Here is a 24,761-nt window from a genome sequence, read left to right on the forward strand (position 1 = left end):
AGCCATTCAATTTATTATACCCATGTGTGCGCAGTCAAATCTGGTGTAATTCACGGATTGAGAAAGCTTGTAAAGTAGCAGCAGTAAACAGTTAAAGGGCAGGACGGGCAGTTATGGGAGAGCTTGGCATACCACTGTCTCTCCTTCCACCATCATGCTGAGAGGGTGGTCCACTGGTTGTACATCAGGGCAATGATTACACAAGCTTTGTTCTAACACTGGCATGATGTGGCGTGACACTGATCGCATGCTCCACGCGGTTTGGCAGAAATATCTCAGAGGCCAGACCCCCCACTCTTAACTAACACCAAGTTGAGCCCGACAGATGAGATAAAGACAAGTGAATGACCTGGTGGAACCAAGTTATGAGTCAGATTGACAGATGGTCAAAGAGGGTCTCCTCACCTTGCCCAAGGACTCCTGCTCAGCTGTGTTTGCAATGTACTTCTCTCTGCAAGAGAAGGATATATAATGATTCCTTAAAGGAATAGCGTAGTTAACAAATTCTGTCTTCATGTACTCACTCTTATATTGTTCCAAATATACTTGCTGTATTTTCCACAATACATTTGCACACACATTTGGATAAATGTTTAGTTTTATTGACCGGTATTTAACATTTCTGAATTACTGTAATTATAAAATATGATTTATGCACCAATCCGACATAATGGTTTATTGTTTTTATCTTAACAATGCAATTTTGTAAAATACAGTAAAATAAATATTATATAATCAATACACCAATCAGGCATTACATTATGACCACTGGGTCAAAGCTTCTCCAAAGCTGCAGCTCTTGTGGGGTGTGTGGGGTGCAGTGGTCAGTATCTATCAAAAGTGGAACAAGGAAGGAACAGTGGTGAACTGGCGGCAGGGTCATGGGTGGCCAAGGCTGATTTTTTTGCACGTGGGGAGTGAAGGCTGGCCTGTGTGGTCTGATCAAACAGACAAGCTACTGTTGCTTAAATTGCTCAAGAAGTTAATGCTGGTTCTAATAGAAAGGTGTCAGAATACACAGTGCATCACAGTTTGTTACGTATGGGGCTGCATAGCTAAAGACCAGTAAGGGTGCCCATGCTGACCCGTCCTCCGCCAAAAGCGCCAACAGTGAGCATCAGAATTGGACCCCGGAGCATTGGCATAAGGTGGTCTGGTCTGATGAATCACATTTTCTTTTACATTACACGGATGGCTGGGTGTGTGTCGCTTACCTGGGGAACACATGACACCAGGATGCACTATGGGAAGAACAAGTTGGCAGAAGTCAATTCGGCAGAGGCAGTGTGATGCTTGGACAGTGTTCTGTTGAGAAACCTTGAGTCCTGTATTCCATGTGGAATTTACTTTGACATGTACCACCTACCTAAGCCTTGTTGCAGACCATGTAAACCCTTTCATGGAAATGCTATTTCCTGATGGCTGTGGCTTCTTTCAGCAGGATAATGAGCCCTGCCACAAAGCAAATATGGTTCAGGAATGGTTTGAGGAGCGCAACAACGAGTTTGAGGTGTTGACGCGGCCTCCCAATTTCTTAGGTCTCAATCTAATCGAGCATCCATGGGATCTGCTGAACAAACAAGTCTGATCCATGGAGGCCCCACCTCACAACTTACAGGACTTATAAGATCTGCTGCTAGCATCTTGGTGGCAGATACCAAAGCACATCTCCAGGGGTCTAGAGGAGTCCAGGAGTGCATTCCTTAACGAGTCAGGGCTGAACACAATATTAGGAATCATAATGTTATGCCTGACAGGTGTATATATTAATAGATATATGTCTTCCTAAAACTTAAGTCATTATGCCACTTTTATAATACTTTTTGTTTTGGAGCTTGATATGTCCTTTTCACTATATGCTCTCAAATAAATAGCAGTATAAACATTCAGAAAAGAAAATCATACAGGTTTTAAATTACACTAAGGTGAGAAAATGATGACAGTTTTTAAATGTTTCATTTAGTTCCTTCCTATTGAGCAGGTATCCAAATACACTTTCATTGTGCTAAACTAATCTAACAATAGTGAAATAACTTATAACTTATGATTATAACAGTTCTCCAATTCCTGAGTCACTCCTGCTTAGGACTGAACCTGCAACCTTTGTGCAACAGCTGAAATCCTTAACCACAAGGCTACCGTCGCCCACCTCCACATTTAACAGAATTTGTGCTAAACTTTTCAAACGTGTAGGCTGTATGGATCAAAATGGGTGAATAGATACTTGAAGCATAGCTGAAACAAAAGACATGAAAAAAGAAAAACAACAACAGTTCTGAGCAGTAGGCAGGCAGGCATGCTGAGAGCTGCCAGCTCAAAACAGTCTCTCAGGGATCATTTGTTTGTCAGTTATGATGAAGGAATTCATGTGTTTGTTTGTGCATGTCTGTCTTTTCACTGGAGCTTTGCGGTTTATCTATAGGAGATATATCTCCAGTTTCTTACCTGAGAGCTGTCCTCCGCACCTGTAAGTCCATTGACTGATTTATCTTACTCTGCTCAGCCGCTCTCTGCATTTGACTCTCAACAATCTGTGAAGGAGAGGCAGAGGGAAGAGTGAAAGAAAAAAATAACAGGACTGGAAATCTCTCATGTCTGAGAGTAAGATGGGTTTTACCTCTCTAATGCAGTTAATGTGATGATATCGGCTTTCTTCCTGTGCAGTCTCTTCCCTGAGTGTCCTCACTTCCTGTATAACATCATGACATTAAATCACTGTCTGCTCATCTAAGTATATTCTAAAATGTATTTCATAAGATACTAAAAAAAAAAAAGGGTAAGGCAAAATTCTGATTTTAATAAATAGTTATCTTTAAAAGTTGGAATTTAAACCAAATTGGCCCCACAGAATGTTGAACCAGAATCTGATTTGGACTGAGAGGAAGAATAATTGCAAATAAAATAAATAAAAGATAGAAGCCTGCTTTTGTTTAACTATCCAAATACAAAACATGTAATTTTTCAATATGAATTACCCATAAAAATGTCATCATACAGATGGTGTATACATTAAATTATTTATGATAATATCAATAATTAAATGTATATTTAGTTATAATATAATATTGTTTATTAATTAAATTTAACCCTATCTATCATGCTGTTTGACATTTTGAAGGCTTTTTTAATATTTCAATATTAACTGAAAAACAGCATTAAGGGAAATGTTTTCCACCTTGGCCTACAAAATGAAAGGTATTAATTATATATAATAATTTCATTGCATGTTATAAAATAAGGTAAATGTTATAGATACATAGTATATCAATTATATTTAATTTAAAAAAAACATTTCTTTGAAACAATGTCAAATGTTTTTCTGTATTTGTTTTGTAAATGTGTGATGTGATTTTGTGTAGTGGTGTGAATTTGTATATGTCACCAGTGTCAAAGATACATTTCTGTTCTGTGACAAACAGAATGGACAATAAAGTTCAATCAATCATAAAAAATATATATTAATTATAAATAAATGTAAATGTAATTATTACTATTACCATTAAAAAATACATATTAAATTATTAAGATAATCTCATGTTTCTGGAAATACATATCTTGTGTAATTCATAGTAAAAAGATAAAGGCATTAAAAAAAGATAAGGCATAAAAAGATAAAGGCATTTTTTATAAAGGCACATAAAGGTATTTCTTTGATTTCTTTCTCTCTTTTTTGCATTTTAATTCTACTTTCTTCTACTTTCTTCAATTCAGAATGAATGTTACACAACCCTGGTTGAGCCCCAATTTAGAGTACCTGTTCAAGTTTGGATCTGTTGCTCTCCAGTCCTGCAGCACAGGTGTCATACTGACCCTTTTTTTGCTCATACTCTGGAGCGAGCTCCTGTTTTAACAAGCAAAACAAAAGAGAATATAATTCTAACAGAGCTGATCTGCTGATTGGCTCTTTGTAGTTGACAGTGGTTCTCAGTATAGGGGAGAGAAACATATGTCTTGGTATCTCTAGTATCTCACTTGATGCTAAACAGTCACTCACCGTATGTTCCTGTCTCAGAGCTCTCAGGTCCTTTATCAGTGGAGATAGAGCTGACTTCTTCTGTGCTATCGCTGAATTCAGCTTTTTTACCTAAATAAACACAAATCTTCATGACAGATGATAATGATCCGAGAGAGAAACTACCAACTACCCCTTAACTGTCACCGGTAGCGGGACGCTTGGCACTCTTTTTTTTATCATACACACATATTTTAGTAGTAATCATAAATTAGTTATCATTCGAAAGCTTACAAACTCAAAATAAATCCTGTGAAAACCATTTTGAAATTGGACATTTAAAGTACCATGGACATTTAAAGTACCATGAAAACAGAACTAAAAGAACTTTAAAGTCTTTTAGCGGGCTCATCCCCTAGTAAGCGGTGTCACAAAATGTATTTTAACTACTTTATAGTCAAAACCTTTTCTAATCTTGACAAAACATATATTGTTGGAAAGGTCTCAAGGTTCCATATTTGGGGACTGTTTGTGATAAAAGTCATATTTTGACAGAAATATATTAATTTGTTACAGGAGAAATGCATTTTTTTTTTTTTATCAATGGAATGTGGTTGACACCCGATGGATATTTCTGGTACAGTGCCTAAACAAAACCCCATGGGAACTTACATTTTTGTGATATCAATTTAAAATTTGGAATACAACTTGGTTAGACATATGGCTTTGATTTGAAAGTAATTTTAGGTAAATATTATTTTGTAAAATATATATATTTTATATAAAACAGTAAATTTGCGGTAAATTTAAACTTCCATAACTTTTTCATACTTTTGTTGATTGAAGTGCTTTCACTTCAGCATTAAGTGTCCTCTTTAAACAGGACCAAACATTTAAAAAGACGTGCATTTTCTTTCACATCGATTCTCAAAAAGGAGGGTGATAGTTAATGGGGTTTAAGAAACATATATATAAAATATTTATCACTTTTGGCCACTATATATTTCCTAAATAAGATTAATTATTTATTATTTTAGATAATAAAGTTACTTAAGCAACATAAAGTTACTTACCCAACAATAACTTTTTCTTATTGTTAAATGAGTAGTTATTATCTAACAAAAAATGACTTGGGGGCGGTTTGTATTTGTGCACTTGGCCTAGCTCACCATTTCAGACATGTCATCCAGCGTCCGTCCCTTCATCTCGTCCAGCTCGCTCTTTATAGCTGAGACTCTCTCCAGCTCTTCCTGAGTATCGCTGTAGCCTGAGATCCCCCGCTGTGCCTCCAGTGATTGCTGAACACGACAACACAAACAAAGCATAAATAGAACAAATGTTTATTCGCCTTGTCAGTGTGATTAGATTACTTACTGAAATGTTTCTTAGTTCGAGTATTTGCAAAAGGTAAACAATCAGTGTTACTACATAACATTTTAGCTGCGAGCTGCATAATTTCAGCCTGCAAGTAAAGCAAGATCTGAACCATGTTAGCCAATCTTTGTAACAACAATCTTATAATGAAATCATAATTGGCCATACTTACTTACATAATAAAAAACCCATGTCAACAGGCATGATTCATCAGGACATGTAGTTAAAATCTTTTTATTATATTTTATTAAATGTAATAATGGTCTGTTGTTCTAAAAATGATTTTTCTTGACTGCTGTTGTGACAATAATAACAGTAACCTATGCATGCATGTGCGTATAAATATACACACAGATCAGGCATAACATTATGAACGCCTTTTAAATATAGTGTTGGTCCCCCTTTTGCTGCCAAAACAGCCCTGACCTGAGGAGACATGGACTCCACTAGACTCCTGAAGGAGTAATATTTGTAATATCTGGCACCAATTTGAGTTACAGTAGCTTGTCTGTTTGATTGGACCACATGGGCCAGCCTTCACTCCCCACATGCATCAATGAGCCTGGGTCATCCATTAACCTGTCATCGGTTCACCACTGTTCAATCCTTGGACCACTTATGACAGATTTTGACCACTGCAGATAGGGAACATGAGAGCTGCAGTTTTGGAGGTCCTCTGATCCAGTCGTCTAGCCTTCACAATTTGGCCCTTACGCTTGCCCATTTTTCCTGCCTCTAACACATCAACTTTGAGGACAACTTGAACTGCCTACTATATCCCACCCACTAGCAGGTGCCATGATGAAGAGATAATCAGTGTTATTCACGTCACCTGTCAGTGGTCATTATTAGAACACCATACTAATACTGTGTTTGACCCCCTTTTGCCTTCAGAACTGCCTTAATTCTACATAGTATTGATTCAACAAGGTGCTGAAAGCATTCTTTAGAAATGTTGGCCCATATTGATAGCATCTTGCAGTTGATGGAGATTTGTGGGATGCACATCCAGGGCACAAAGCTCCCGTTCCACCACATCCCAAAGATGCTCTATTGGGTTGAGATCTGGTGACTGTGGGGGCCATTTTAGTACAGTGAACTCATTTTCATGTTCAAGAAACCAATTTGAAATTATTCAAGCTTTGTGACATGGTGCATTATCCTGCATGGTGGTCATAAAGGGATGGACATGGTAATCTTCTCCTTAATACAGTGCAGTCGCCCTGTCCCATGTGCAGAAAAACACCCCCAAAGCATGATGCTACCACCCCCATGCTTCACAGTAGGGATGGTGTTCTTGGGATGGTACTCATCATTCTTCATCTTCCAAACACGTTTAGTGGAATTATTACCAAAAAGTTCTAATTTGGTCTAATCTGACCACATGACTTTCTCCCATGACTCCTCTGGATCATCCAAATGGTCATTGGCAAACTTAAGACGGGCTTGGACATGTGCTGGTTTAAGCAGGGGAAACTTCCGTGCCATGCATGATTTCAAACCATGACGTCTTAGTGCATTACCAACAGTAACCTTGGAAACAGTGGTCCCAGCTCTTTTCAGGTCATTGCCCAGCTCTTCCCAGGTAGTTCTGGGCTGATTTCTCACCTTTCTTAGGATCACTGAGACGCCACGAGGTGAGATCTTGCATGGAGCCCCCTTCTTCCATTTTCTAATGATTGCTCCAACAGTGGACCTTTTTTCACCAAGCTGCTTAGAAATTTCCCTGTAGCCCTTTCCAGCCTTGTGGAGGTGTACAATTTTGTCTCAAGAGTCTTTGGACAGCTCTTTGGTCTTGGCCATGTTAGTAGTTGGATTCTTACTGATTTTATGGGGTGGACAGGTGTCTTTATGCAGCTAACGACCTCAAACAGGTGCATCTAATTTAGGATAATAAATGGAGTGGAGGTGGACATTTTAAAAGCAGACTAACAGGTCTTTGAGGGACAGAATTCCAGCTGATAGACAGGTGTTCAAATACTTATTTACAGCTGTATCATACAAATAAATAGTTAAAAAATAATATATTGTGATTTCTAGATTTTTTTTAGATTATGTCTCTCACAGTGGACATGCACCTACAATGACAATTTCAGACCCCTCCATGATTTCCAAGTGGGAGAAGTTGTCCCTGAACCAATGACATTGCAATTAAAAGCAATACAAACACATCCACATATAATTTGTATGCAATGCAGATTTTAAATGCTTTTTTGTTTTTACACTGCTAGTGTCATAGTTAAGCACTTTCTGACGGGTTGTGTTTGTACAGACAGTGAGGACTCAAAGCCACAAATCGCAGTGCAAAGCATTTTCTTCTCTGGGTATAGAGGGAACTTCACAGGTCAAACTAAAACTAACAGCCACGGGTTTTATAACAGGACAGAAATGTGCTGAGAACTATATCCTGCGGGCGATTACATGACTAATCACATTTTCACACTTCCGTCTGACTCAACTCAACTTGCCTTCATCTTTTAGACATTTTAGACTAGTCAGGGAAAATCTTGCAAATATTACAGGTGTAGCTGTACCATTTTTAACAATTTGGTTTGTATTAGTTCTGTGATCACGGTTTTCATTTAGGCTCTGTTAATACTCTGTCACTATTAGGGTGCACAAATTAAGAAATTACCAATACTGATAAGTTTTTACTACTGCTATATATATAATTCTAATAGGTGATATTTTCAAATGAATTGGTACAAAATGCACCAGTTCAACCATTTATATGTTGTTTGTTTAACCATTGTAAAATGTCCATATTATATAACACATGGACAACAAACACAAACAGATGTGGTAACCAATAAATCTAATACATGAAAGTAAATGTAACCAACAAGGTTCAGTATCAAAAAAAATATTACAATTTAAAAAGGCACAAGTGGAAATGCTTTTTACACAGTACCTCTTAATGACCAACGATCATATCTGTCTGTCAAGTGGTTGTTAGGTGCTCACTAGGGTATTGCTAGGATTTTCTGGCTGCAAGGTTGTCGCTAAGGTTTTTGGATGGTTGCTAGGGTGTTGCTGGGTGGCTGTGGATGCTATGCTACGGCATCCCTATGTAGTTGTTAGGTAATCTAACTGGGTGCTTGTTAGGTTATTGCAAGGGGTTGCTTGGGTATTCTGTCTGGCTGCTAGGGTGTTTTGCTGGATGCCAGAACATTGCTTGGTTGCAGTGGCTAGTCGAAAGGGTGTTCCTAGGAGTTCTGGATGGTTGGCTAGGCGATTGCTAAGAGTGTTTTTTACTGGTTGCTGTGGTGTTGCTTTGCTATATATCACATAATAGTCGCTTCAACCCGCAGACATAGAAAACAACCTAAGGAAAAAAACGCGGACTTGGCAATACAGTGCAGTTGCACAGAGCTCTGTTGACATTTGACAATGCATCGCTTCGTTGCTCTGATTGGTTGTAGGTCTATCCAATTGAGGTCTTTCCTGGTTTGGTTGAAACACGCCCCATAATCACAGCCCAATGGAGCAGTTTTAGACTGTATGACCACGTCAGGCTATTGCTATGGTGTTCTATGCGTCACTACAACCCTGCAAGGCAGTGAATAAATAATGGCCATGTGTACACTGTAAAATTTTAGGAGTGACAACCACATGAGTGAGTCCCTTAAATTAGCGTTCCAAGTGTATACTGAACACAATTCCCGAGAATGTGGTGATTGACACCACGGTAAGCATTGCAGCGTTCTGACATCTTGTGTGTTTTGCATCTGCTATTCTGACCAAAGAAACTACAGTGACAAAAGTCTGGCAAGCAGTCGGCCGAAGCGTCAGGTTTTACTTATACTTGGAAAAGCTGCTTCACAGAGCAGCCTTGCACTGTTGCCATGTCCACTTATTATATGCGTTTTTGAGCTTATTGTTTAAGCTCGATTTTTTTTAAATTATCAAGTTTACTAAGTTATTAAAGTGAACAGTTGCAGGTCGCTATGTTTATGTCTTATTTTCATCTTAAAGGGGGGGTGAAACACTCAGTTTCAGTCAATCTCATGTCAATCTTGAGTACCTATAGAGTAGTATTGCATCCTTCATATCTCCGAAAAGTCTTTAGTTTTATTATATTTATAAAAGAAATATAGGCTGTACCGTGTCTTTCCGAAAAAAAACGAGCGACTGGAGGCGTATCGTGTGGGCGGAGCTAAAGAATGACGAGCACACCCAAAGGGGTGACGTCCTCAAGCGTGGAGAAACCCATGGCTATCGATCGGATTCAGCTAATACGTGATCCAGAATCAGGCTGAAATAAATTGAACAGGAGAAACAGCAACAGCAGGACGTCCGTCTCTGTGGTATGTACTGTATTTAGTGGCCTGTCAACATTTGTGTGTCTGTACTCGCAGTTTATGAGAACGATTCGGTTTATGGACTATTGTATGGACGACTGGATCTGCACCTGAGAAGAGAGTGTTTATGGGCGTGCATTTCCTCTCTCGCTCTAGTCACGCGCGCGCGCACCCTACCGGGAGAAGAGCCCGTACGGCCCATACAAGGACCTTCCGCTCTATTAACGTCAAGCCAACCCATACTCGAAAAAAACTCTCCGAAACTTGTGAGAAACCGGAAGGAGTATTTTTGACACAGAAATACTCCATCAAACGTCCAACATTAGTTTTTGAAACTTTGTCTATGGAGATAGGAATGGGAATCCATTTAGGATGGGAATCCAAGTCTTTAACAGTGTAAAAAGCTCAGTATGGATGAAATAGCATTTCACCCCCCTTTAAAGCTTTTGGATTTGTTTCGGTTTATTGAAGGATAGATTTTCTAGTAAGATCTAGCAACACGGATGAGATGAGGATCATACCTCTTTCCAGTAATTTCTTGCAGAGCACAAAAAGAGAGAAACATTTGTGATGCATGTTAAAATACGTCATGAACAACTAGTTGTTCAGTTCGTTTCTGTACACACTGCGTAGAATTTTGCATATGTCACTATCTGCATTTTTCAGGAGTTAATTCAGTTGTAGAATGCAGTTGTCACACCTGTCAATTACTAAACTGTGTATGTACAGAACAGGGTTAAGAACTAAGGTAAGGTAAATTGACAACCGAATTTAGCTGCATTGTGTACGTATGTGGCCAACGAGACAAACAACATTGGTACAAATTGTACAGACACCTATACTATGTCAGTCCTTGATTACTAGTGGGTTCAATCATTGTTCTTATCACTACTTAAACAATTTGTGAGGAAATACATCATTGGCTGATTCACTGATGCATTTGTAATGTTCTTGATACAGATGCACATTGCACATGACAGGAACAAGTGTGTCTGAAAGATGCCCGAGTCAACTGAGGGAAAAAAGTTGCCACAGTGCCAAAGGGGAGGAGGGCCCAGGTTCATGGAACCAACTGTAAAACTGAGGAGGAAAATTCCCCTACTCAAAAAATAACTGCATAGGATGCAGACAGGCAGCAAATGCTATGATCACAAATAGCCCAAGCTCAGACTTTCTGCGTCAAATGGGCTATCAGCAAGTCAGACACAGGGAGGATTCAGATGTGTGAAGTCATTTCCAGGAAGGTGCTGTAACTTCAGCGTTAATGCAATTTGAATAGACAGGGACAGGGAAGGTAGATTATGTATCAGTGAGTATATGGTGAATGATACGCTGATAGACACAAGCTAAAACATTCTTGATGTAAGCAGAACAAAGGTGACTGTTAAGTAGGTTTATCACTATTTAGAGAAATTTCAATTCCTAAATTTGAATGAATTTGAATTAATGTAACAAAGGATACAGATTTGTATTATTTTAATGCAGATAAGTGGATTTAAAATAAATTGAAATTCAAGAAATTACAAATAATAGTATACTAATTTGTAATTAGAAAAGCAAGGTTGGCTTGGCTTGCTTTCTGTCTGTGTTCAAAAACGTTTGAACAAAGTATGAGCGTTTATAGGCCTTATGGAGAAGGATCGATAGGATGGATAATTGTGCGCTTACCAGTTGCTGTTGTCCAGCTGTGTGTCGTTCTCTCAGGATCTCTTCAGTCCTCTGTAGAACACCATACTCTGCCTTCAGCTCAGCAATCTCCTGACGTTTTTTCTTATACGTGCTGCTCTTGCCACGCATCTTGGCCACATATCTCTTGAACTGAAACACAGACAGAAAAATGAAAAACTTAATTAAGACATGAAAAAAGGACAATAATAACACAAAGAAAAAAAACAGTAAAAAAGATTATAATAAAAATAATAGACATTAAGATAAATAAATAAATAAATAAATAAATATATATATATATATATATATATATATATATATATATATATATATATATATATATATATATATATATATATATATATATATATATATATATATATATATATATGCTGGTAAATTTAAATTCATATAAAAGGAAATGTACAAGGAATTACTATTTTTCCTTCACTAGTTAGTTTTAAATGGTCCTGTGGAGTGACAAATGCATTTTTAAAAACATTCATAATAATTATTCAAATCAAAGTCAAATTAAAGTCAAATGCTGTTTAAAGTAGTTTTACATGAATTATAGCATAACTTCAATTTCATACAACAGGGTCAGAAGAAACTGCTGTGCAAAGAGAAAATTTGACATTGGATATTTCAGAAATAATTAACACGGATCACAATGAGCCCTGGTTGAGTGACTGCGTCTCACTAATGACTGCAAACAGAGCAAAGCTGTCGTCTCACATGGGAAAATGGTATTCACACACACATCACCCAACGTGCATGTACAGGCTAAGGGACGCAACGAGAAATTCTGGGGAACATTGTGGCCTTGGCTCAGTCTCTGGTAAGGTGAGAGGAAGGTGAGAATCTCTAGGAGAAAACAGCTCTGGGGAATGAGGGGGTGTGAAGAAGTAGCAAACCGGGGTGCCACTGGGACATCTCAGTGGATCACAACAAAAGAAACCTGAGCCCGCAGGCATGCAGCCAGAGGGGACAAAAAACATCTTCATCTGGCAGCTCACTCGCTCAGGCTATTCTTCTGTCAGTACTGCCAATAGCTATAAATGTTGAGAGGCACCAGAGAGCAAACTCAGAAATCACACAATGTGCCGTATGTCATTTGGGGCACGCAGAGATTGTGTGTGGGAGTTTATGCTTTGTGTATTTTGGGACAGCAAGGGCAGACAAGGTTGGAGCAATTTGGGAGGGGAGCAGCAATAATGCTCTGCTGTGTTCTCAAGTTCCATCATCACAAACGATCAAAGCAGTAACACATGAACATTGAAGGGTCAATACAAGTTAAGCTCATCCGGCAGCTTTTGTTGTTTAACAACGTTTGTCCCTCATCTTCTTTATAAAAAGTTTACACTGAGGCACTTGCAATGGAAGTACATAGGATTTAAAAGAAGAAATGTGAAGCTTATATTTTCATTATGTATTTTTTGAGCTGTTAAGTTTTTTAAATCATTTTAGGGTTTTAGGCTGTGGTTACACTAGACTTTGAGCATGTAAAATTTATTTGGGCATGGCAAGGTTAGTGATATGATGTCACGCTCTGTTGCATCTTTTTTAAATGCATACTGTAAATTCAACATATAACATATTGTGTATACATACTGAATGTACATATTCTTTTAATGTATCATTCTTCAGGTTGTATCACGTCTTCAAGTTGGCAAACTTGAATGTAACAAAGTTTAAAGGCCCGTTTACACAGAGGACAATAACTATAAAGATAATGATAAAGATATAGTTCTAAAAATCTTTTTCAATATTAATGAATAGCAGAGTTCACAACAAACAAAGCTATAACGATTTTGGCACAGAGAAACGATATCGCTGAAATCACTTTCAGGATGATTTTTTTCCAGGTGACAAACGATTAAATCATTGAGAGCCAATCAGAATCCATCCTGCTGTAATGAATTTGAGCATTTAAAGTGGCAGACAATCACACGCTTGGAATGAACAGAACGATATCCACTGGTGTGGACGCTTATATAGTTATCTTCATACAAGTTATCGTTCTTGGAGTGAACAGGCTTTAAGTTTGGTGAACTCTGAACTGTAAAAATGCAGTTTGGAATTGTAAATATAAGTGATTTTCACGCTAAAATCATGTTAACATGCATATTGTTTATGACTTGTGACTACAATACTATGTGAATATTTAAAGGTCCCGTTCTTCGCGATTCCATCTTTCAAACTTTAGTTATTGTGTAATGTTGCTGTCAGAGCTTAAATAATACCTGTAAAATTATAAAGCTCAAAGTTCAATGCCAAGCGAGATATATTATTTAACAGAAGTTCCCTTTCAAAGCCTACAGCGAACGGCCGGTTTGGACTACAGCAGGAAGTGCAGGGATGTAATGACGTCACTAGAACCGTTTGTTGACTAAAGCTCCGCCCACAAGAACACGCAAAATAGGGGGTGTGGTCTTGTTGCTCTCCCACGTGGAGAAGAGCGCGCATTCAGCGCTTGCATCTCCCCGTTATGGTAAGAGACGGGACCTTTCCGGGGCAAAGTGCGCTAAGCTGCTGTCCAATCACAACACGGGAAGAGCTGGCCCAATCAGAACTCGTTACATCTTTCTGAAGGAAGGACTTCATAGAACAAGGAAATCATCAGGCCGTTTTCAGGACAGAGAAAACAGCGGTGTACAGATAAGTAAATTGTGTGAAAAATACTGTGTTTTTTTACACGCGAAACATAAACTTATATTGCACACTGTAAACATAATCAAAGCTTCGAAAACACGCAAAGAACGGGACCTTTAACGCTTAGTTCTTTTGTACTGTAAAGCCAAAAGTTTAATTCACTTGTCCAGCATGCAGCCCAGTTTGTGTCCGTACACAGCAAATGTACAAGTGATTCTCTTAAAAAGAATGGTCCACACACCAAACGCTTCAAAGTATACTATGGCTATACTAAAGGCTTGCACGCTCCACTGTAAGTGAGAAATTAAGTATACCTAAGCCTTAAGGCCCATCGGTGGACTGTGCTGATGACAAAAATACGTGATGTAAACTGTCTGTGAGCCTTGCCACATGGACAAGGGAATTAAAGTGCAACGCTTTTTTTTTTTTTAAGAAAACGAGGGACAGGGAAATCTTTCTAGTTAAGTTGTGTCATAGATGGGTCTCCCACTGTTCCCAAAGTCTCTCTTCCCTTCTTTTTTTCTTGTATGTTGTGCCATAAGTTGACCAATAACCATACTTGGATTATGTCTATTTTAGCGGCTCAGACTTGCACATCTACAGACACACTCCCTCTATAGTTTCAGCCATCCATCACTTGGCTGCTACTGTTCACAGTTGGATGAGCCATGGACAAATGTAAGTGTTATCGTGGGGAGGCTGATAAAATCGCAGGAAGTCTAGAATTGGGGGAGGGATGGTGGCTATTTTAGCCAGGGTGCCGCTCTATCTGCTCACCCTGCCAATATCTCTGCCGAAGGGCAGGCAGGGAATGGAACATCTGCTTGTAAAAAAAAATAAAAAATGCAGATAGACAGCAAAAAGTGAGGACAGGATAGTTCACAGGTCTCAGAAACAGACACAGGCCTCTTCATCACTGACATTTACTATGGGATATATCCTGGGAAAAACCATTACAGCTCTGGCTCCGAGGCCAGTGTGAGAAAGCTCAGGCGAGCTGACGTAACTGTCACCTGCCCTATCGGAGCGGTGCTGCTTGAAGGGGTAATTCACTGTTAGCAAGATGATCTTTATTAAATAAAACTTGGTGGTCTATTCAATAGAAACTATTTTTAAAGAGGCCATATTATACCCTTTTTTAGTCTTAATTCTTGTTTTTATGGTCTACTAGAATATTTTTCTAGTTTTTTCTAGTACAATCAAGTTTTCATGCTTGAATGTTTAAAAGACATTATTTTTCACATACTTTACATTGCTGCAGCAACTCTCTTCTCAGTCTGTCAGTAACACTATAGAGATTAGATACAGAAAGACAGTTCACTCCTATTACTTATGAATAGGCGAAACTACAATGTGCAATATGGCATAATATTCCCGCCTCCTAAAGTAAATGAGCCAATAGCTGGTTGGTAAAGTGTGCAACATTGCAGATGCCATTAGAAGCTCCGATTCCCATAGAAACCTGAGACTCGCACTTAGGACTGCACATGCGCATCTATCCTTGATGATCATAAGAAACAACATTTATGGGACAGTTCATGTTAGATTTTATTGCTGATTTGAAATATGTTATTTAATTGTGAGTTTGAGATTCCATGATTCCCCATTCAAATTGATTCAATTAAACTTGTTCTTGTGAGCCCAAAATAGCTGCCCAGAAGTGTTGCAAATATGGCTGCCGAGTGAACAGACGTTCCTTGAAATGGACTTTGGTAATGCTCGGGAAAAGCATAATGTACTCAGATTGGTCGACCGGACCAGTGTGTTTTGAACGGTCAGCCCTTATCATAACCATGAGTTTTTTGCATATGCCTTGGGAATTATTTAAATGAAGAATATTGTAATGTGTATATTCCCAGAAGAAAAACTCAAGACTACAATCAAGGCATTTCAGAAAGTTCAGAAACAGCTTACTGATATAGAGAAAAATGTCTCTGATATAAAGAGACATTTTTCATGCTCAAATAGCAACATCACACTAGCGAAAGTTGAACATGTATAGATAAAAGGGCTGTGCTACTGTGGCCTTCCCTTTTTCCAAAAACTTAAAGGTTGCAGTATTTGAATTTTAGCAGCATCTAGCAGTGAGGTTGTGAATTGCATCCCACCACTGAGTGTTAGGGGATGCAATTCACAACCTAAATGCCCCTCCCTTACCCTCCCGAAGCACATAGAGAAGCTACGGGGTCAACACACAACAAAAATGTAATCATCAGAGCGAGCAGAGAGGGGCTAGCGCTCTGTAGAGAAGTTTGTCAGTTTTGGGCCCCTGTAGAAACATGACAATGCAAAATGGCGATTTCACTGTAAGGGGATCTGCAGTGTATGTAGATAGAAATGGCTCCTTCTAAGGTAATAAAAACATAACGGTTCATTATGCAAGGTCGTTATACATTACTGAAAACATAGTTATAAATATTATATGTATATTATCCTCATAAATACTGCACACTGCACCTTTAAGTCTTAATAAAATAACTATGGTAATTTTCTATATTGAAGCAGATAAACCCTGAAGAACTTGCTGCGGCATTTCTTTATGCTGTGTATAGTGACCGTGTGTGTTCAGTACCTCATCTCCACGGATCAGCTCTGCTCCGCCCCGCTCTCGTGCCTGACTGCTCTTCATATTCAGTTCTTTTTCCACAGCTGCCAGCTCCTCACGGGCCTCCTGCAACTCCTCCACCTTGGTTTCCTTTTTATGGACTATAATAGCAGCCTAAAAGCACAAATGTATTACATTTTACAATGATTCTTTTTTTATATAACTTTTTGCTGGTTTATTGACTCCCACATGAGGATTTTTTTAAACATTTTATTCGTTCACACTGAATGCTTTTTTTCACCATTCCATTGCGCTGCTTTACATAGTTGTTTTTATTATGTAAACATGCTAGATAGATAGATGTGTTTTGACTGTTGCGCTCGCATATGAAATGGCATTCTAAAAGTACAGCTCTCAAATGAAGTTCAAGTTCAACTTTTAAAAAAAATATTTCTGTGTGAATGGCCCTATAGGTCTTCAGAAACCACAGTGTGTACTATGTAGGAAGATCAGTTGCCTGGGACAAAGCTCAATTATACAGTCTAGTTGTTATTGAAAAGTATTTGAACAATCAGAATTCTGGAGTTATGTAATAAGCTATGATAATAGGCATCTGGCAATTATGTATGAAACAAATGCACAATGTTGTAAGTTCAAAGACTCAAGTGCAAAATCTCTTCATTAGAGCTAGAGCACAGTCCTGCATGTGCTCTGTTTGGTAAGCCAGCAGTACAACTGTACATTCCAACCGTTTATCAACAGCGCTAATTTAAAGGGTTAGTTCACCCAAAAATGAAACTGATGTCATTAATGACTTACCCTAATGTTGTTACACACCCCTACTGTCCATGTCCAGAAAGGGAATAAAAACATCATCAAAGTAGTCCATATGTGACATCAGTTAGTTAATTAGAATCTCTTAAAGCATCGAAAATATATTTTGGTCCAAAAATAACAAAAACTACGACTTTATTCAGCATTGTCTTCTCTTCCGCGTTTGTTTTCAAACCTTAAATAAAGATTCAAACTACATGAATCAGTGTATTGATTCATGATTTGGATCGCGTGTCAAACTGCCAAACTGCTGAAATCACGTGACATTGGCAAATGATCCGAATCATGAATCAATACGTTGATTCATAACCGTTTGAATCTTTATTTGAGGATTGAAAACAATTGCGGAAGAGAAGACAATGCTGAATAAAGTCGTAGTTTTTGTTATTTTTGGACCAAAATGTATTTCCGATGCTTCAAGAGATTCTAATTAACTAACTGATGTCACATATGGACTACTTTGATAATGTTTTTATGCCCTTTCTGGACATGGACAGTATAGTGTGCATACACTTAGATACGCTGTCGGACTAATATAAAATGTCTTAAACTGTGTTATGAAGATGAACGGAGGACCCTAACCACACCCACACATTAAATCTAGTACATCAGGTAGACAAAAAATATTAACACAAGCAATGGTAATAATTAAAAGAAAAAAAGCACTTTACTGTCATAAAATATTGGTGATATTTTAGCAAATTCAGTCTGCATTTAAATGCGGTTGTTTCTCCTGAAACTCTGCAGTCAGTGTATACGTGGCTGTTGATCCTATAAGCGGCATTAAAGATAAAACTTTAATTTAAATTTTGAATAGATTACGTACAAAAAGTGAGCAAAGAGCACACCCTTAATGACTAATACTGTCAATCCCTTCAGTTGGAGCACACAAACACTGTGCTCAATGCTGCAAATCATGTTGTAATTATAAACCTTTAACAATCTTTAAACTGCAGAGCATGAACACAAATAATCATGAGACCATTTGAAAGCAGCTGTCTATCAGTGGGTAACGAATTGAGTCAAAATACTCATCTATTGGAACCGCTGTCACCCATACCTATTGATTCTCGACCCGTTCCGCACTGCAAATGGCCATGTAAATATTTGTCCACCCATTACATCAAAATGTTAGCAGTTCACCCGCGTACAGGACTCTGGGCCAGGGGTCACATGGTCACCTATATCCTGTGTTTCCATTTTGGGCACATTGGGCTTAAAAGGCTTAAGGGGTAAACACTAAATCAACACATTACTCAATCCTGCATGAATAAAGATAGCCTGCAAAACAAAGTTTGGGCAGAACTGATCTCCCCATGCAAAATAAACACAACCCATCAGGTAACTTGTGAAGAACAACACCTGTTTAAGCTTTCAAAGTCATGTAGGTGAGAAAAGAGAGAAAGAGAGATAACATCTAACCTGCTGTCTGAACAGAGAGAGTTTATCATCCATTGGGTCATTACGCATCATCTTCTTTTCAATCAGATGGTTGATCTCTGTGTTGGTTTCTCTGATCTAATGAACAAAAGACATTTCATCACTTTATACACTACCATTCAAAAAGGTATGAGTAAGAATTTTTTTATTTATTTTTATTTTTACAGAAAACAAGGACACAATGAAATGATCAAAAATGGCAGGTAAAGACATTTATTTTACAAAATATTTTTATTACAATTTTGAATTTTTAAAAATTATTGATAATAATAAGAAATGTTTCTTGAGCACCAATTCAGCGTATTAGAATTATTTCTAAAGGATAATGTGACATTGAAGACTGCTAAAAATTCATTATATATATATATATATATATATATATATATATATATATACATATATATATATATATATATATATATATATATATATATATATATATATATATATATATATATAATTGTAATTATATGTTATGTCTTGGTGAACATAACCGACTTCTTTTAAAAACATTTTTAAAATCCTACCAACCCTTTAAATGCAACAGTACTCAATAGTATGAAACAGTGTTTATTCAAGTTTGAACTTTAGCATTAAGATTCAAATCCATGCGCACAGCCTGACCTTACCTTGTCCTCCAGCTCCCTCAGCTCTGCTTGTCCCATGGCAGGCTCAGACGCCACCTTCTGTAGGTACTGCACCACCTTTCTCATGTTCTCCAAATCTCTAGGCAGCTTCTCAGACACCATGTAGGAGTTGAACTTGATGTCCTCCTCAAGTCTCTTCATGAGGCCTATGGTATAGGATCACATGTATGTCCTAAAATGATCTCACTCTGTGTCACAACATTTGTCTTTTGCAGTGAAAGTGTAATAAGATTCAATGAACAATTCCAAGAAACAGAGGCAAACAACAGTAACTTTGTTTTCGGTTGAGAATATTTTTGGGACATTCAAAACCTCCTTTATTATGTGGATATCTTGAGTCAATTCCTTTGTTTTATCGAGAAAATATTGGGTTGTCTGCTGTAAATGTAATTTCCAAAAGCCCAGGAGAAACCAAGGCAGAACACCGTAACACCGGTTTCTTGCCTGTTTTGGAATGGTACTCTGCTATTGTTTAACCGTTGTTTAGAAGTTACTGTGTTGGCCTGAAGTTATGGTATTCTGCCTTTGTCTTCCTGTTCATTAAAGTTTGCTGCGTTTAAATTGCAATGTAGTGTGTCATACATCTGTCACTAAAGCACTTCTGACACACACAATACCTGAATAAAAGTGTAGGTAAAACAAACAGTTGAGTGGTTGGTTTTACTAATAGTGTTTAGGGATGGTTCCGATGCTTTGAAACACAGACATCAAGGTCAAGGTAAGAAAAACACATTAGAATAACAAATTAGATATATCACAATCTACTTTGTTTAGCTAGCTAGCACAGCCTATAGCACATATAAGCTAGTCAGCTATCCAATGAATAGGCTAACACCAACTGCTCCATATAAAAAAGCAATTGTAAATCATCCAAAATAAATGTCATGGTCACTAGATTTTATACAGGTGTTACTTACTATACTATGATGATTTTTTAAATGGTGACCAGCAACCAAATATTAATAATGTGAAAGTTACTGCCAACTTTTTACAAACAACACAAAGGCAGAATACAGTAATTTTAAAATAGAGGTCAAATGTCAAGTTTGAGCTCGATTTTTTTTAATGTAGATAATTTTCATTACTAAAACATTGCCAGATTTCCAGTGTCCTACCTATAATGAATTTGGCTGGACAACTAAAAATCTTTGAAGTCATTTTTATCAGTTCCACACTCTACCGAGTTAAGGTCTTTTGCCTTTGTGGGGCAGAGTGGTGGAGATCTGAAATCTCAGACCACAAGAAATTTTAAAATAATCATATTTATATTTAATTAGTATGTGTGTACACTGGGAATCGAACCCATAACCCACACATTTTTGCTAGCGCCAGCTCTAACAATAAGAACACACACTGAGTCATTCTGGGACAGGTGTCCCTTAAGTATAACAACTTACTCTCTGGCTTTTCGTCTGCTGCTGCCTGCTGCAAGTCTTTGAGCTGGATCTGAGATCTCTGCAGTCTCTGCTCAGCCTGGAAGAGCTACACCAGAGACAAAACACAGCCTACGCTATCAGAACGTCCAGCAGACAGTGATTGCTTTAAAATAGGTCATGGAGCTCCAATGAGTTTATTCAGAAATAAACACACAAACTGAAGTATTTGTGCAAGTATTCAGACTGTCTGGACCTGGTTTTTCTGCTCCTGTTTCTGATGAGCAAGAGACTCTTCTCTTTCTTTTTCCACTCTCAACTGTCTGGCCAGTTCCAGCATGCGTTGGTGGTTTGACACTGCTTCCACCTAGAGGAGCAGACAGAAAAACATCACAAAAACCAGAATCTGCACAAATGTGTGAATTCTGTGGAATGGATTTAAATATGGTAAAAATATGTTTTAGGACCGGAAGGATTACACACACAAAAATATTTTTTTGTCAGAATTCTGTAGGTGCAGATTATATTTTACATCTGTTTTACATATATACATACATACATAATCTGCACCTACAGAATTATTTTTAGAATATAGACAATATATATATATATATATATATATATATATATATATATATATATATATATATACACACACACACACACACACACACACACACACACACACACACACAATTGCCAGACAAAATGCATTTTTGAAAAACAAAGTGAGAATTACAAATTTTCCTCTTAAAAAATCTCAGAGTTCCTTTATTCCTTTATTTTACTATATTGAATAAATGAAAGGCAACAGCTGCTTCCAGTAGCCCCTCACTTCAGAACACGAGATCCAGGGGGCGGGGACGGGGTCCAGGGGCGGGGACGAGTAGGTTTAGGGGAAAGTAAATGTAAAGTGGAAAAGTTGGATCTGGATCCAACCTCACCCCCTGGATCTCATGTTCTGCAGTGAGGGCCATCTCGCTGCTTCTGGACCAAGTTGAAAGTTGTGTGCAACTGCCACTAGAGGGCATAATACAACAATCATACACAAATGTTTGAAGATCGTGGAAAGGCAGCTTTAGGTATGTATGTTAAGCCTTTTAAATAGTGACATCAGCAACTCCCTTTGGTAGTTCTGTTTTATTATTTTATTTTTTCACATACAGATACTATAGGATTTTAGCTCCTTACCCTCTTTCTAAGACGCTCCACCCTTTTGATGAGTTGGTCCTTCTCCTCCTCCATTGCAACAATGTCCTGCAGCGACACATTATTATTGTATATATAATGCACAACACTACACGACCAGATGGGACTTTGGCAACATAGGCTTTCTTACCCGCCGGATCTCAGCGGTGGAGAAACCTGAGCTCTTCAGCTGTTCACACTCTTTATGGATGTTCTTGAATCCCTCCACCAACTCCTCATACTAGGAAAACAAAAGAGTGAAAACAACTGAAAAATGCACAAAAATAAAATCACCATGAATTTAAAATGGACACAAAAAATGTCATTCATGGTTTCTTTTTAAAATACTTTGTAAAGACTTGTTTAAGACAAAGTAAAGAAAATGTATGGAATAAATTGAAGGGAAACCAATACATTAGCATGTTTTTTAAATTTAAATGTCTAGGGATAACAACAATGAGTTGTTTTACACTTCTGATCACACTGCAAAAAAGTGCAAATCTCTAAAGATTCTTAAATCAGGATGCATTTACTCTAGATGCAAAGTGAAATAAAATAGAACTGTTTGATTAAAACAAGAAAAAATACCTGAAAATGGGCTTAGAAAAATCAACTTAATTCAAAGGGAAGATTTCATAACTCACTGACAGATATTTGTATATAAGATATTTTTGAGGAAGTCTGAGAGCTCTCTGACCCCTCCATAGACTGCAATGTAATAACCACTTTCAATGTCCAGAAGGGTAGTAAAGACGTCATTAAAATCGTCCATGTGACTACTGTGGTTCAATTTTAATTTTATAAATTATTTAATATATTTGTAAAAACAACTTTATTCAACAATCTCTATCATCTGTGTCAGTCTCCTTAGCTGTTGATGTAGTAAATACAGTGCAGCACTTTTGAAGCGATATGTCAGAATGCCGGCTTACCACAGGCCGACGCTGTTCACGTACACAATGCATGCGGGTGATGCTGACTCAGGAGCTAGCCAATAATGAGGTAGCGTTCTGATGTAGAACTAAGAAGTGCTGTACTGTTTAAAACTATGTCAACAACGTAGGAGAGGGGGTTTGCACAAGAAAAGTACTTTTGTCACTTCAGAAAATTACGTTTGAACCACTGTAGTCACAAACTATTTTAATGACGTTTTTGCTGTATTTCTGGACCTTGAAAATGGTAATTAAATTGCTGTCTATCAGAGAGCTCTTGGATTTCATCAAAAATATCTTCATGTGTTCTGAAGATGAACAAATGTCTTACAGGTTTGGAACGACATGAGGGTGAGTAATTTATGACATTTGGGTGAACTATTCCTTTAAGGCCAAGCCCATATGTTCAGTAGGCATACCTGGTGGTAGGTCTCAGCAATTATATCATCTTGGAGAAACTCAGCAGGAACCTCGAGTTTGACGAGGAATCTGGCCAGATATGCTCTCTTCTTCAGCTCTGGAATCTTCTGTAACAGCCAGTGCAAGATGGGGTGCACCACAGGCTTACTGCCTGCTACCAAACCCTGACGAAAACTGCTTCTGTTGAGGAATGCACATTACAAAGCTGATTGGATATTTCAAGTATTTAAATCAATTTCATCTTTCAATTTGAATAACAGAAGATGATCAGGACCCATATGTCCTGATCTAACCCAGCAAACAAAAATATTTTCTTTGCTAACATTCCCAGTAAGTTATGAAAACATTATTTCTCATATATATAATCACAACGTCCTACCAGTTTTTAAAAAATATTTTTTTTTCTTGGTGAATGTTATTTTAGCATTTTACAAGTATTATGGGAATTACACTTTCAAATGTTTTCTGAACCATCTGAAAAAAGTAATAAGGAGATATGTTTAAAAAACATTAGACTAAAGCCCAACTAAAATGTTTCAGGAAAAAAAATCCATAATTGATGCATAAATGACATTCCTGTTCTAATGTTCGATAATGTTATTAAAAAAACAAGATAACTTAATGAACATTTTATTGACGTTACTTTACATCATACACAACTACTGTCACATATGATGTCCCATGCAACTCACTTTTTTGTCTGACAGTGTATATACTGTCTGTAAATACACTGTCAAACAAAAAAGTTGCTGTTTGGATTTAAATAGGCAAATGATTAAGAGTCAATGATTGGATCCCCAGTAACCATTGGTCCAATGGCAACGTTGTGTCCCTGGCAAAAATAGTTGCTGTAGGACAGCATATATTGATTAAAATATGTAACAAAATATTTCCTAAAAATGCATTCCGATACGTCCGTTTAACTTTTCATTTTGGAACTATTTTTCAACCATCGGGACGTGTCCTCCGCTCATTAATGTCCAAATGTTTGCTGGGTCATTACTGCAGTGATTATTATGTTTCTGGCATGTTATTTGTTACAAGAGGGGCATCTATTTTGGTCAATATCTTGTACTGACAATGCAAGTGTCCAACGCTGTGTAATGTCTTCTCCACCACATCCCAAAGACTTTCAATGAATTTAAGGTCTGGACTCAGATGTGCCAATTCATGTGTGAAAATTATTCCTCATGCTCCCTCCCAACCATTCTTTCACAATTTGAGTCTGGTGAATCTTGACATTGTCATCCTGGAATATGGTCATGATGTGTCTTCATACATGGTTGTTTAAGAAGTGAAACGATACACATTTCATCAATTATAGTTGGAAGAACAACTGCCAAACATGTAACATGGTAGAAACAAAAAATCACTGCAATATCGATCCAATCATAAGCATTTGCCCTTAACATTTTTTTAAACACCGTTACATACT

The 24,761-nt window shown here is 37.6% G+C and overlaps 1 protein-coding gene across 3 annotated transcripts in view; it reads right to left on the reverse strand.

Moving 5' to 3' along the window:
• Positions 1 to 24,761, reverse strand: part of ift81 (intraflagellar transport 81 homolog) — a 74,277-nt gene that overhangs the window by 942 nt on the left and 48,574 nt on the right. For all 3 annotated transcript variants that reach the window (XM_067412753.1, XM_067412754.1, XM_067412752.1), the window contains 15 exons: positions 23,326 to 23,506; positions 22,126 to 22,215; positions 21,978 to 22,043; positions 21,043 to 21,153; positions 20,811 to 20,895; positions 19,396 to 19,559; positions 18,749 to 18,844; positions 16,520 to 16,666; positions 11,296 to 11,445; positions 5,122 to 5,250; positions 3,995 to 4,084; positions 3,755 to 3,841; positions 2,618 to 2,689; positions 2,446 to 2,531; positions 406 to 451 (listed from right to left, as the gene is read on the reverse strand). In XM_067412753.1, the coding sequence (XP_067268854.1) occupies positions 406 to 451; positions 2,446 to 2,531; positions 2,618 to 2,689; positions 3,755 to 3,841; positions 3,995 to 4,084; positions 5,122 to 5,250; positions 11,296 to 11,445; positions 16,520 to 16,666; positions 18,749 to 18,844; positions 19,396 to 19,559; positions 20,811 to 20,895; positions 21,043 to 21,153; positions 21,978 to 22,043; positions 22,126 to 22,215; positions 23,326 to 23,506 (1,600 nt within the window). The remainder of the gene's footprint in view (positions 1 to 405; positions 452 to 2,445; positions 2,532 to 2,617; positions 2,690 to 3,754; positions 3,842 to 3,994; positions 4,085 to 5,121; positions 5,251 to 11,295; positions 11,446 to 16,519; positions 16,667 to 18,748; positions 18,845 to 19,395; positions 19,560 to 20,810; positions 20,896 to 21,042; positions 21,154 to 21,977; positions 22,044 to 22,125; positions 22,216 to 23,325; positions 23,507 to 24,761) is intronic.

This window comes from Pseudorasbora parva, chromosome 13, assembly GCF_024679245.1.
Source record: "Pseudorasbora parva isolate DD20220531a chromosome 13, ASM2467924v1, whole genome shotgun sequence".
Taxonomy (NCBI): domain Eukaryota; kingdom Metazoa; phylum Chordata; class Actinopteri; order Cypriniformes; family Gobionidae; genus Pseudorasbora; species Pseudorasbora parva.